This window comes from Paramormyrops kingsleyae, chromosome 24 (assembly GCF_048594095.1).
Source record: "Paramormyrops kingsleyae isolate MSU_618 chromosome 24, PKINGS_0.4, whole genome shotgun sequence".
In the NCBI taxonomy this organism is placed as follows: domain Eukaryota; kingdom Metazoa; phylum Chordata; class Actinopteri; order Osteoglossiformes; family Mormyridae; genus Paramormyrops; species Paramormyrops kingsleyae.
Window position 1 is genome coordinate 9,077,207 of NC_132820.1, and position 12,844 is coordinate 9,090,050.

The following is a 12,844-nucleotide window of genomic DNA, read 5'->3' on the forward strand; positions in this document are numbered from 1 at the left end:
CGGTGGATGGATTAAATGCCATACAACTGGGTTTCAATTCATGTCTCCCCCATATGGGTGACCCCCCCTCCCCCCCCCGGCCCCCGCCTGATTGTTTTCAGTGGTTCCCGCTCGCAGACGACATTCCTGGCAGTGCCGAGGGTTCACGGAAAGGACAGAATTACAGAAAAACGTCTCGCTTTTCTGCCCGGGAGAGCAGATTCTGACTCATCACATTACAGATGGATGGTTCCGGATTTAAATCCCCCCGGCCATCGAGAGTCACCCGGCCCCTTGGATCGCAGCAGGAGAGACGTGCCTGTCTACTTCGTTCGTTTGCTGGAAACGTATCAACCGTGATGTGCGTCTTTATTTTATGCTCAGTGACCTGGAATGTAATTACGACGCGCAATATTTACGAAGCAATTAACGATCTGACAACTTCATATCACGCCGGTGTGTGCGGATTTGCCGCAGCTCGGGTTCCAGGAAACGGTGTTTACAGCACGTATAAATCTGTCTCCCCCCCCCCCCCCAGCTTTCCGGGATATGCCGTGTTCCAGAGGCGGACCTTCCCTCTGCTTTCTGATGGCAAAAATCCCCCCCTTAAAAAAAAATCGTTAGTACTGGTCCCCCCCCCTCCCCCACAAAGGCATGAAAAAATGATCCGCGGGGCGTAAATATTTGATGCCCCTCCCACCGTGACGTGGCTGTGGTCTGGCGTCCGTTTTCGGCAGGTGAGCTCAGATAATCAGATTATCGAAGTGCAAACTCCGGATTCCTAGTAGCCTCCCCGGTGAGGCCTTACGCTCAGGCTCCAGTAGGTATCCAGGGCCGTGATTCGTGTCGGAAGGTTCCGGAAGGCTGTCGGCCTCACCCCACTAAAACGGAGTGTCCATTAAATACCCGACTCACAGCTGGCCCGGTGCTGACCCGGTGTCCCAGTGTTTTACGGCGCCGTTCTCTGCAGTAAACCCTCGGCCGTCCATCACCACACCGAGAGACGCAGCCATATTCTGGCGTCTCGGGCTGAGCTGCACAGCGTTAGCTGACGCGCCGTCTTGACTTCCTAAATCTCGAGCATCTCCTCTTCGAATTCAAGCCGTCCATGTCACCGTCACCTGGGTACGGGTGAACGACATGGCTGAATTTATCCCAGGAGGGGGATCATCCAGAATCGGTGTGTCATCTTCTCAGGGAATGTTCCGGAACCATCCGCATGTCTCACCTTAGCCAATATGCAGCGGCAGCTGGGTCCCATGTGTAATCGATAGCGGTGGGGGGGGGGGGGGGGTTGCGCGTACGGGGGTGAGCTGTTAGGGCCGGGTACGAGGCCGTCCCACTGGGCCAAAATGGGCATTCCACTTTGGTGATGAATTGGTTTAAAAATGCTGTTTATATCGACATGCCAGTTGTTATGTCAATACAAGCTTTTATTTATTTTTTTTAAATAAAGCAGACACCTCGTTTGCCAAGGTGTCTTTCTGCAGACCCTCACTGGCTTATTTTGACATCAATTCCGCCAACCCTGGCGTCTCTCTTACGTCCGGTGGACCCTTGGGACCGACATACATCAGCCACCCTTTTCTCATCGTGTGAAGTCACCCAGAATAAGAATCGCGCTTCACGTTCCCAGTTCGCCGTAAATCTTTTATGGACTGAGTTCAAACGGCGATCTGTTCTGGCACAACGGCCCCGTGATGCCAGACACACTCTGGACCTGGAAAGATAGACCATGGGCTCATTTTTCAAGAGGTGGTCCGGCAGTCGGGAAAACTGCCAGAACGGGAAAAGGGCGAAGCTCCCGGGATGGACTTAGGGCCGGTGCCACGGGTTCGAGCTGGCAGGAGACTGTCATGCCGGGAAGGTGGTGTGGTTTGAGGTTACCCGTTTCAGGGTTGGGGGGCACTGTACTGATTTTAGGGGGGCTCTAGACTGGCATTGCAGGCTGAAGTGGCCAAACCGTATTAGTTTAGTCAATGGAAGGTCTTTACGTGCCACATCTTTGGTTATTTAAACGCGTTCGTTTCTGCCGTTCTGCCATATGTTTATAGGTCCTTCCTGTAATTGTACAGAATTCTAGAAGGTTCTGGTCGCTAAATGTCGTTCTGCTGAATTCTGATTGGTCGAGGACGTCCGTGTAGGGCCAAGTGGGAGGGGACCCATCTGTAGGTGCCACCGTTGTTCACGCAGCGTCCCGGCGTGCCCCGGCCCCCGGGCACTAATTACCCCGACAGGTGCTTGGCACTGCAAAAAAGGCTGAGTTCCCCCGAATCGGTGACCTCCCTCCCCCTGCCACCTCGGTGCGTGGGGACAGGCGTGCTGAGCGGAGACGGTTTCGCAGGTGACATCGTGCTTGACAAAGGACCGGCGACCCCGGGACTGCTGGCGCGGCTCCCAGAACGAGGCTGGTGTGGGCAATGGGAAAATGTCAGCCGTGTGCCGCTCCGGATAAACACCGCGCCGCTTCCTGGGCGCAGGGTTCCGGTGGCTGGGAAACGCCCTGGATGGGACGCCAGTACAAATACACCAATCAGAATGATTAATGTATAAAGAAATTCTGTAAACTTCAAATGGTTGTTAGGGACTTCTATACTACTTCTATTTTCCTATTTTGACCCCTCCCTCCCCTTCTCTTTTATGTCTCTAATTCTCCACCCCCCCCCACCACCGCCTAGCCTGTCTCACGGGGAACAAGCTAGCCATTGTCCTCCAGGCTTCCAGGACGCCGTGCCATCGCCGCGACATGTCAGGGAGACACAGTCTCCTCATTTAATCCCCAACCTCCGCGCCATCTATCCCGCCGTTGGGGGTCCGGCACAGCGATAGACAGGACAGACGTGGATAGATGACTAACGCGTATCCAGGATCCCTCATGTTTGTTTACTCTCCTGCCATCCCATGTTGACATATATAAATGCAACCGGTGAGATGCACACAGGAGGAATGTGGAAGCTGCTGGAGAAGGCAGATTTGAGGCAGAAATTGACGCTGGAAAATCGTCTTACCCCAACCCTCAAAAGACTCCTATTGACACTGTCTCCTCCTTGTGATGTGGAACTGCCTGTGCTTGCGGCCCAGGGATAATGATCTTTCTGTTGTTCAGAGGGCAATTGAAGGGCACAAAGGGGTGCCACAGACCACATCCCCAGGTCACTTGGTGCTGCCCACATGCCGCGCCCCCAGGTCACTTGGCGCTGCCCACATGCCACGCCCCCAGGTCACTTGGCGCTGCTCACATGCCATGCCCCCAGGTCACTTGGCACTGCCCACATGCCGCGCCCCCAGGTCACTTGACGCTGCTCACATGCCATGCCCCCAGGTCACTTGGCACTGCCCACATGCCGCGCCCCCAGGTCACTTGGCGCTGCCCACAGGCCACGCCCTCAGGTCACTTGCCGCTGCCCACATGCCGCGCCCCCAGGTCACTTGGCGCTGCCCACATGCCACGCCCCCAGGTCACTTGGCGCTGCCCACATGCCACGCCCCCAGGTCACTTGGCGCTGCCCACATGCGGCACCCCCAGGTCACTTTGTGGCCCACAACCATTTTCTTTACATTGGAAATGTGGCAGGTGTCGTGGGTGGGATTGGTCTTATGTTGACGGGCTGCCGTTTGCGCCCCTGCCTGGCCGCCCATGGACTCGCTATGCTTCTCCCCGCAGGTCCGCAACCTGTGCTACATGGTGACTCGCCGGGAGAAGATGAAGCTCTCACTGTGTGACCTGCAGGAGAAGATCCTGCAGCTCCAGCTGCGGCTCCTGGAGGAGGCCCCGGCAGCGGGTGAGGGCCCCGGGGCCATCGGGGGGGTGATGGATATACGAGTATTAGCAGATAGCCTGTGGGGGCTGTGACCCTCCCCCACTCTGTAATGACGGGCTGGGGCTCTGACACGTGTTCACCCAGACCTTTTTATTTATGGGGCTCGACCCCACAGCGGAACGTGCCAAAAATGGCCCTGGAGATTTATGCTCTAGGAGGGGGGTGCGCGGTGCAGTGCGATTACGCCGTTCATCAACGCCAGAGTGCGCCTGCTGGCTCAACACTCGCCTCTGAGATGGGGGTCTGCCCAGGGTGCCAGGCCGGCACCTTTAAGCTTCTGTGTGTGTGTGTGCCTGTGAATGACTGTGACTGTGTGTGTGTGTATGTCTGTGAGTGACAGTGACTGTGTGTGTGTGTATGTCTGTGAGTGACCGTGACTGTGTGTATGTGTATGTCTGTGAGTGACAGTGACTGTGTATGTGTATGTCTGTGAGTGACAGTGACTGTGTGTATGTGTGTGCCTGTGAATGACTGTGACTGTGTGTATGTGTATGTCTGTGAGTGACAGTGACTGTGTGTATGTGTATCTGTGTGTGTGACAATGAGACCCGTCTGTCCGTTCGGCTGCTCGCTAACTAGCAGGGCCTCCTTCACTCCCCCACTACCTCAACGTGCCACCCAGGCAGCGAGGAAATCTTTACTGATGGGGGGGGGGGGGGGGGTGTTTAAAAAGAGGGAAAAGGCAGAAGCAGAAAGGAGGATGCTGCAGTCCGTCTGAGCTTCAGCTCCACCTCGATCAGCCTGGAATGGCGCCGAGCCCATGACTCGCTAAATCCAGCGTGCGGGGGAACCAAAAACCCACTGGCCGTCTCCTGTGTTCAGGAGACACGTTCCTGAGCCTTTGCGCCCCCCGATGGCCGTGCACGAGAGCGTGGGGGGGGCGGTCCCCACCTGCCCCGAGGCTTTCCGCTCCTCCCCTAACCCCTTTTCGGTTCGGATTTCCGTTAATCTCCCTCCCAGCCTGTCTCTTCACACAGCTGTGTTTTGGTATAGTATGTTGTTGGGGGGGGGGGGGGTTTCCAATATGCTGCCCCCACCACCCAGCTTCTGAATGCCAGCCAGGTGCCCTTGCTGTTTAACCCCCGTTATGCTCCCAGGAAGAGTCCCCCGCCCCCCCCAGAGACCCTGTTGTCAGCAGAATCGGTGGGTTTTGTTACCTCTTGCCATTTTTCAGCGTCTTATCACCGTTTAAAAACTCGAACGGCCCCACAGCGGAACGTGCATGGCCTGGTTTGCGAGCGTGTCGTAAAGCTGACCACATCCACGGTGAAATATGCTGCTCTTTGATTGGCTGATTGAATGCCTTCCCTGGGTTCTCTCCCGCAGGAGAGAGAGGGAGACAGAATGGAGTGAAGGACCGAGGGAAGGACCGCAGGAGAGGCAGCCCAGAGAAGAAGGAGAGGTGGAAGGCGGAGAGTGGCTCCTTACTCAAACACCTGGGTGAGTTATCCGTCAGTGATCCTGCCCCTGACGTCCCGAGTGAACCTTCCAGAAGGTTCTGCTGAAGTGTGATGAGTCAGAATGAGACCACAGAAGTGTGAGGTGAACCTGGGCTGTCAACCAGTGTTTGGGTCGGGACCCAGGTCTTGGGCCTCACGAAGGGTCAGCCGGGGGGGGGGCTCTTGCCTGATCAGCCATGGGTCCAATTGAACAGATGCGGCAATCTGGCTCTCAGATGGTAGGGTAAGGAGTACAGAGCATGTTCTAGAAGCAGAGAATAGTTAATATAAAATTAAGAAGCTTCTCTCATGATAAAAGCAAGTGCCCAGACCCCCCCCCCACCCCCACCCTGCCAAACAGCACCACCTCCCACCTCGGTGGCTCTGAGCCGCGTCATGGAAAGATCTCACAGCAGAGCAGTGGGGGGGGGGGCCTGACGTTTCCTTTAGCACAGAGGGCACTGGGCCAGACAGTTTGGTGCTGCTCATTTGGTCCTGCTAAGATGGGGGGCCTGTTACAAAATGTGACATCACTAGCATGGAGGAGCGGCGACTGAAACATGTTACTGGATCTCATTTTTGCTCCAAAAGAGTCCAGAGAAGCAGTAACCAAGCGAGCAGGAGATTTCAGCCCAAGCCGAAACTCAGAGGAGTCTCACACTCTCGCCCTCTAACCAGACTTGCGTAGATGCTGATATTTGTGTCTCCCCATAATTATTATGATTACATCCTCTGTAATCTCACCCCCTGGCCAGCGGCGGGGCCTGCGGTGACGTCTACTGCCTTGACGGCGCCTCCCACCCCGTCATGCGGCAATCGCAGCTCGCGTCTGAATCTGGATCCACTCCAGAATCAGCCAGGGCAGCTTTTGCGTCTGAATCTGGATCCACTCCAGAATCAGCCGGGGCAGCTTTTGCGTCTGAATCTGGATCCACTCCAGAATCAGCCGGGGCAGCTTTTGCGTCTGAATCTGGATCCAGTCCAGTATCAGCCAGGGCTGCATTTAACGCCCCGGTTGTTCCGCACGTGAAGAATAATGTCAGCGAACTGGCCTCACTTGAGCTCTGGGTTCTGTGGCAGCCAAGTTGGGCATGGAGGGTGGACGGCGAACGTCAGCAGGGTGCCTTGTATGTCAGCTGCCCCAAACCACCCCCTTCCCCCACCGCCTCGGTATCCAAGCAGCACTCACCGCAAAGCCAGATGCTGTAACCTGCTCCTGGCACAAGTGGTGAATCATCCCCTCTTTGTAATTTACTTGAAAGATGGAGGAACTTGGGCCCAGTAAACAGTCCACCATGCCAAGCCAACCTTTAAGCACCGCTGTAGTGTTAGCGTTAGCCTTTATCTTACTGAGCTAACCTTTCAGTATAACTGCATCTTTAGCATTAGCCTTTATCTAACAAAGGTAACCTTTCAGTACAATGCTGTCCTTAACATTAGCCTTTATCTTAACGAGCTAACCTTTCAGTACAGTTGCGTCTTTAGCATTAGCCTTTATCTACTCAAAGTAACCTTTCAGTACAATGCTGTCCTTAGCATTAGCCTTTATCTTAACGAGCTAACCTTTCAGTACAACTTCGTCTTTAGCATTAGCCTTTATCTAACCAAAGTAACCTTTCAGTACAATGCTATCCTTAACATTAGCCTTTATCGTAACGAGCTAACCTTCCAGTACAACGCCGTCGTTAGCATTATCTGTTATCTTGCCTAGCTAACCTTCCAGTACAGCTCTAGCATTAGCATTAGCCTTTATTGTATCAAGCTAATTTTACAATACAACTCCATGCTTAGCATTAGCCTTTATCTTACACTAGACATCACTCACGGGTCAAATCATCAGGCCTCTAACAGCACTGTCCTGCCTCCAGTTGCATTATCCATCCATCCGTCTTCGGCTGTTTATCCTGGTTAGGGTCATGGGGGTTCTGAGCCTGCTTAGGCAGGGGAATACCACGGGCAGGCTGCCAGTCCATCACAGGTCATGCACACGCACACACACACAGACAGTGACACACTGCGTGACCCCAGTTACGCCCCAAAGCACCAGCCCCCCCCCCCCCCCCCCACTTCCGAGTAAAAAATAATCTTGTTCTATAACTGGGTAAAAGGCTGAATTTGTTTTGGGGAGATGTTTCTAAGTATCAGGCAAGCATTAATTGCCCAAGTAATATTTTTGTTTGTGTCAGTGGCTGTTCTGCTTTGTTTTAGTTCATTTTTAGCGCAGTGTAGGAGTGTGTCAAGGCAGAACTGAGTGGTGAAAACGACGTCAGAAGGTGTCACCAGGGATGACTTGCATCAAAATATTACTTAAAATCCAACGTCATGGAAACAAGTGTGGCCATTACTTTTTTAGAACTTGAAAGTAGCTTCATGGTGAATTAACCTTTTCATTACTTACAAAGTGTTGGTGGTTTGTTTTTATATATTTTTCTGCGCTTTTCAACCTTTTGACTGTAGCGTAGACATTTTTTTGTTTGTTTGTTTCTGGAAGTTTCTGTGGACAGAGTGAAACCCAAATGTGTTAATTATGCGCTGTTCCCAATCACCTCATACACCGGGAACCACGAGGAAATGTTGAGTGGAAAAAAAATTAATTCGAAATTGTCCTGGTGTTACGTTCTCGCAGTATTTTTGGCGTATTCTACCTGCCCCACCTTCTGAGGTTTATCCATCTGTTTATCCTTCTTCCCTGAGCATGTATAAGATTTCAGGAAGCACCTGAGCACCCCCCTCCCCCGCGACATTGCCAGTGATGTCACCCGCATGCAATTGGAGCTGATGTTTTCCACGCGGCAGGGGGTGGGGGATTAACCGTCAGTGTCTCTTGCCACACTGCCGTCATTCGAGCCCACGGTTCGAGTCTCACTGACTGCGATCCCTCTCGCCCCTCCCCCTCCCCAGGTCTGGCGGACGGCTTTCCCCTGGATGAGGCTCTCTCCGGGGGCTGGCTGACACGCTCGGTGGAGATCACAGCCGATGACGTGCTGAGCCGCTGGGCGCTGGCGGGGGGGCCGCGGGACGGCCCAGCAGGGCTGCTGTCTGACCAGCTGCTGCAGGGCGAGGAGAGCCTACTCAGCCTCATGATGGACCCCTCCCTCAAGTCCGCCTGGAAGACACCCCGGCTGGGCCGAGGCACTAAGGGGAAGCCCCGATCCAGGGCTCACAGGCCGCGGGCCCCTGACGGCGATGGGGTCCGGCCTGATGGGAGGGGGGCTAACGGATTCGGCCGCCCCCGAGCCTCGAAGGGCCTGCATCGGCGACACCGTCAGCTGTATGCGCGACCGAAGGGTGGCCGCCCCCCGCGCACCGGCCCCCAGCCCCCCGTCTCCAAGATGAGCTCCTGTCACATCTCAGAGGACTGCGGCACGTGGGACGGCAGCCATCTTAGGGAAGCCTGCACGGCCGCCGCGGGCCCCGGGAAGCCCAGGGCCACGGACAGGCCCCGCCCCACTCTGCGGCTCCGCCTCCCCCGGCCCGGCAAGCCGCCATCCAGGGGCGGACCACAGGACCAGCCCTGGAGCCAGCGGGAGCTCGCTGGCAGGGACGGCTCGCTCTCGGACGGGCGGCCAGACGAGTCGATGTCAGACGCAGAGCCCAGCGACTCCGAGTCCCCCGCTGGGGCGGGCAAGCTCCGCCTTGCCCAGCTGCATGCTGGGAGCGAGGACGTGCTGAGGAGGAGCGTGCTGGCCACCTAAGTCCGACCATTGGGAGTGCGAGAGCACGGAGGTGGCGGTCCCGACCCAGGTGCCGGTGACTGTTCATGATGTGTGTGCCCCTACCCCTCCACCAGAACCAGGCCAAGGCAGCGCCGATACGGACGTGTCCGTGCCCATTACGTTCTGTGACCATATGGTTGTTCTTTTTTTTTTTTTTTTAATTTGTGGTTGATGTTGCTGATAGTAACTGAAACTGCAGCTATGTTTAGGGCATTATGGGTGGTGAGTTCGGTGGCGTTCCCTTGGCATTTAACTACAGGATGTGTCCGTCTCATGTCTGAGGGGGAGACATCACTTACCTGATGTTTACTGCGGAGGAAATAATGCGGATATACAATGTAAAACAGTTTATAAAAAGCACAACCAGCGAACAGGCACACACACTCAAAAACACGCGAAGCAGTTACCTTCTGAGAGATGAAATTTGCCATCTTTCCCTTCCTAGTCACACATCTGGCCCCGTTTGGTGCCCGAGAGCATCTAAAACATCGAAGACATGCTGAAAAGACATCGAGGACTTTACCTAAATATGTGCCTTTTCGTCATTTCCCCCCCCCCATAAAACGAGATGGGATTCGATTATCGGGCGATTAAACGTCGTGTCGTTCGGACTGGTTAACGGAAAGCCTGATTGGCCGGTGAGAAAATTGGAAGCAAGACTCCAACGTTGTCGGACAGAGTCGTGCTCATTATTCCCATTTTAGTGCCTAAGTTCCGTAGATCTGATTTCCCGGCTGCCTGGGAAAGGCCGGGATCCCAACACAGCATCATCACGGGAGTCGGTGACAGCCAGACAGGCTTCCTGGAGTGTCATGTGGCAGTCGTCACTGGAGCCCTGGCATTTACGCGGGGGGGTGTCCGTAAACGGGCGACGATTATCTCAGGGTCTAAGATTAAAAGAACTGAAAAAAAAAAACATTTAAAGAAGACGATATATATTTATGTATCTATATATAAACCGAAAGAGGGATGCGTATTGGCCTAAATCTGTATATAATCACGGAGAGTGTGCGATTTCTGTATATGTATGTAGATATATAGATATGTGTTTATACTTTGTGACTTTTTGGCAAGACGAACCTCCGATTACTACTGAGCGTTTTTTTGACTCTCGGAGCCGCGAGCGGCTGCTTTGACTCGACGGCTGACCGGACTCTGCCAAAGAAGAGAGCGCAGGTGGCATTTTACCGTAACATCTTACCGTTACTGTCGTCGCTGCTGTTGTCGTTTATTGCTGTTTTTTTTTGTGTACGATGCATAAAAGGACATGGGGATGTGGCGGGGGGGGGGTCCTTACTCTGGACCAGTGCACGTGCTGCTGGGGGGGTTGGTCACGCCTAGATAACGGGAATGGGCGTCCCTGATTTGGTGTGGAGGATCCTTTTCGGGTTTCTGCTCATGGATGTGCCCCCCCCCATTATGGCATAGGCCAAACCATGTCCCCAAGTGCCCCCCCCCCCTTCAATTCACCACATCCCTCAAAACAAAGGGGGCACCAAAGCGCTGAATGGGGACTCGGGACCTTTCCGACGCCTCCTTTGCCAGTGCTCATGTCAGAGGTCAGAGGTCAGAGGTCGGAGGCCTTGGTTCCTGGCCTGTCGGCAGCCTTGCGGCTGATGGCCAACGGGGCCCTGCTGACAGCAGCCATCTGAGCTTCTTTAGCCTTTAGCACGCGGAGCCGGCTGCGCAGTGACACACTCGACTACGCTCACGAGCAAGAGCATCCTGTTTGTAGCTCGAATGTTGCTCAGACAAAAGTGTGTCTTCTGTTCTCCGTTGGCTGGTCTTTCGTGCAGAGGTTCGCTCGAGCCTTTCGTCCGCCACCAACACTCGGTTTCGTTTGCTGTATGACACAGCGCTAGTAGCCGTTTCCCCCGTTTCCCCAGTTTGCACGGTTTCATACACTTCTCTGTATCTTACCGCCAGCGTTGCGCTCTTCCTGCTTCCTGTCTGCATTCAAGTGTGATATCTCATGGGAAGAGGCTCCACCTCCAAAAACCTGCATGGGAGGAGTGAGGAAGGACAGTGAGGAGGAGGAGGAGGAGGCGTGCGGTCACTGGAAAGGGCCTTTGCAGAGGATCTGAGGGTAACAGTGTTGGGAGTCACTGCCCAGCTGCACACTGCAAATCGTGTCTCCCTGCTGGTGGTCGCGCCCTTCTATGTGGCAACCGGTTTGAGACTGAGATGAGAGCAGAGCCGGGATGAAAATCCGTCCGCGTCTCGGCCTGCTCAAGGAACCCAGCTGAAGACAATCAAGGGTCTCGCCTGAGAGACGTTAAACTTCGGTGAGGCAGCAGGTGGCGCTGCAGACCCATAATCGCAAGGCCGCAAGTTGAGTTTTCTTCTGCAGTGAGACGTTCAGCTACGCCGAAGGCCAAGAAGCAGTGCGTCGCTAAGCAAACGGGTGTGCGCAAGCGGCGATGACCAAACGCCGGCTGGACATGCCCCCCTCCTTCACAGAAGAAGGTGTTTTGTATTTGGGGGAGGCCTGGAGTAATTAAAATTCATGCCCAGGTGACCTGGGATATAGGAATTCCGCGATGTAGGGGAAAGGTCGGAATCCCCCCTCACCGAGGACCAGACTCCAGTCACGGGACCAGCACATGGAGGGACTTTCCTTATTTTCTGTTTCCGGTTCCTTCCCTATCTTGCCGTGGAGGTCCGTCCCTGGAATTTTGCGAGTGCATGTGGACGGTGCGGCGTGCGGAGGTGAGGCTGCTTCTCATGATGATTTGTTACCCCGCCACCCCATAAAGAAGACACTTCGAGCAAAGTCTAGACCCTGCTGGCTGCACTGTTCCTGTTTGCTGGCACTGACATCGCTGACATCACCGCTGACATCATCGCTGACATCACCGCTGACATCATCGCTGACCTGTACAATTCCTGAAACATTTCTCCATACTATAATATGAATGTGGCAGGAGTTTATCCTTCTGTGTTCTTTGTTTCAAAGAATGTCGTGCCATTTGTTAATAGCAAAGAGGAATATTAAAGATATATTAAATGAGAGCTATTTTAAATTATTTTTTGGCCTTTTCAGTACGTATTTATTTTCTTGTATTAGAATCTTTGTAGGAGAAGAAAAAAAAAGGAACGACTGTATTTTTCATTAGTGCAAAAACCTATTTTTTCCTTTTTTGTACATTTTTTCATGTCCAGCTATCGACAGCAATATGATGTTTTCCGTGACTGTAACTGCATGCTGTTTGTGTTGCCTTAACTACGGCTGCATTCCCCCCCTCTGGGACCCCTTGTCCCGACACCCTCCGGCGTGGTCGACTGCTGCAGTCAATAAAAGCTTTCCGTGTATCAGGCAGTCCTTGTCCTTTCTGTTCGGCTGGGATTTGTTTCCTGCTACCAGTGCTGTATTCCCCCCCCCCCCCCCCCCCCGCCCATGAAGACATCGTCTCTCACTCGGGCTTTTCATTTCAGCTAGAGTTTCTTCAAGTGGGAGGGGGTGGCTAATAAGAGGGGCCATAACTCATACAGAGGGGCCAACCTAATGATTAGCCAATGATATGTTTTGAATCGGTGACTGACAGGGAGAGGGCACTGTGTGGGCCAATCATCTTTCAGCTGAGGTCGGTGCCCCTGGTGCCCCGCCCTTGTATATACCCAAATCAGGGTCTGACTCCCAGAGACCACCCACAGGGGCACAGAATTTGATTCATCGCATATTACAAAGCAGCAGGTCACCTGAACCACTGAAAGAAGTTGTTGGAATTTGCGAATGTCGATGATAAACCCAAACAGCTTCGGTGCAAACTTTACCAGCACTATTATTTTATCACCAGAAGAAACATGTGGATTAAGAATGAACTTTCACTTTTGTCATTTTCAGTGATATGGAAGTCTCTGTTCACCTCCAATCCAAGCATTACTCCTT

General features: G+C 53.7%; 1 protein-coding gene across 5 annotated transcripts in view; it reads left to right on the forward strand.

Moving 5' to 3' along the window:
* LOC111860824 (protein Jade-1) overlaps positions 1 to 12,267 on the forward strand; it is a 39,825-nt gene extending 27,558 nt beyond the window's left edge. For all 5 annotated transcript variants that reach the window (XM_072706829.1, XM_072706826.1, XM_072706828.1 and 2 more), the window contains 3 exons: positions 3,644 to 3,761; positions 5,127 to 5,240; positions 8,141 to 12,267. In XM_072706829.1, the coding sequence (XP_072562930.1) occupies positions 3,644 to 3,761; positions 5,127 to 5,240; positions 8,141 to 8,934 (1,026 nt within the window). In that variant the 3' untranslated portion in view covers positions 8,935 to 12,267. The remainder of the gene's footprint in view (positions 1 to 3,643; positions 3,762 to 5,126; positions 5,241 to 8,140) is intronic.
* The last annotated feature ends 577 nt before the right edge of the window (positions 12,268 to 12,844 follow it).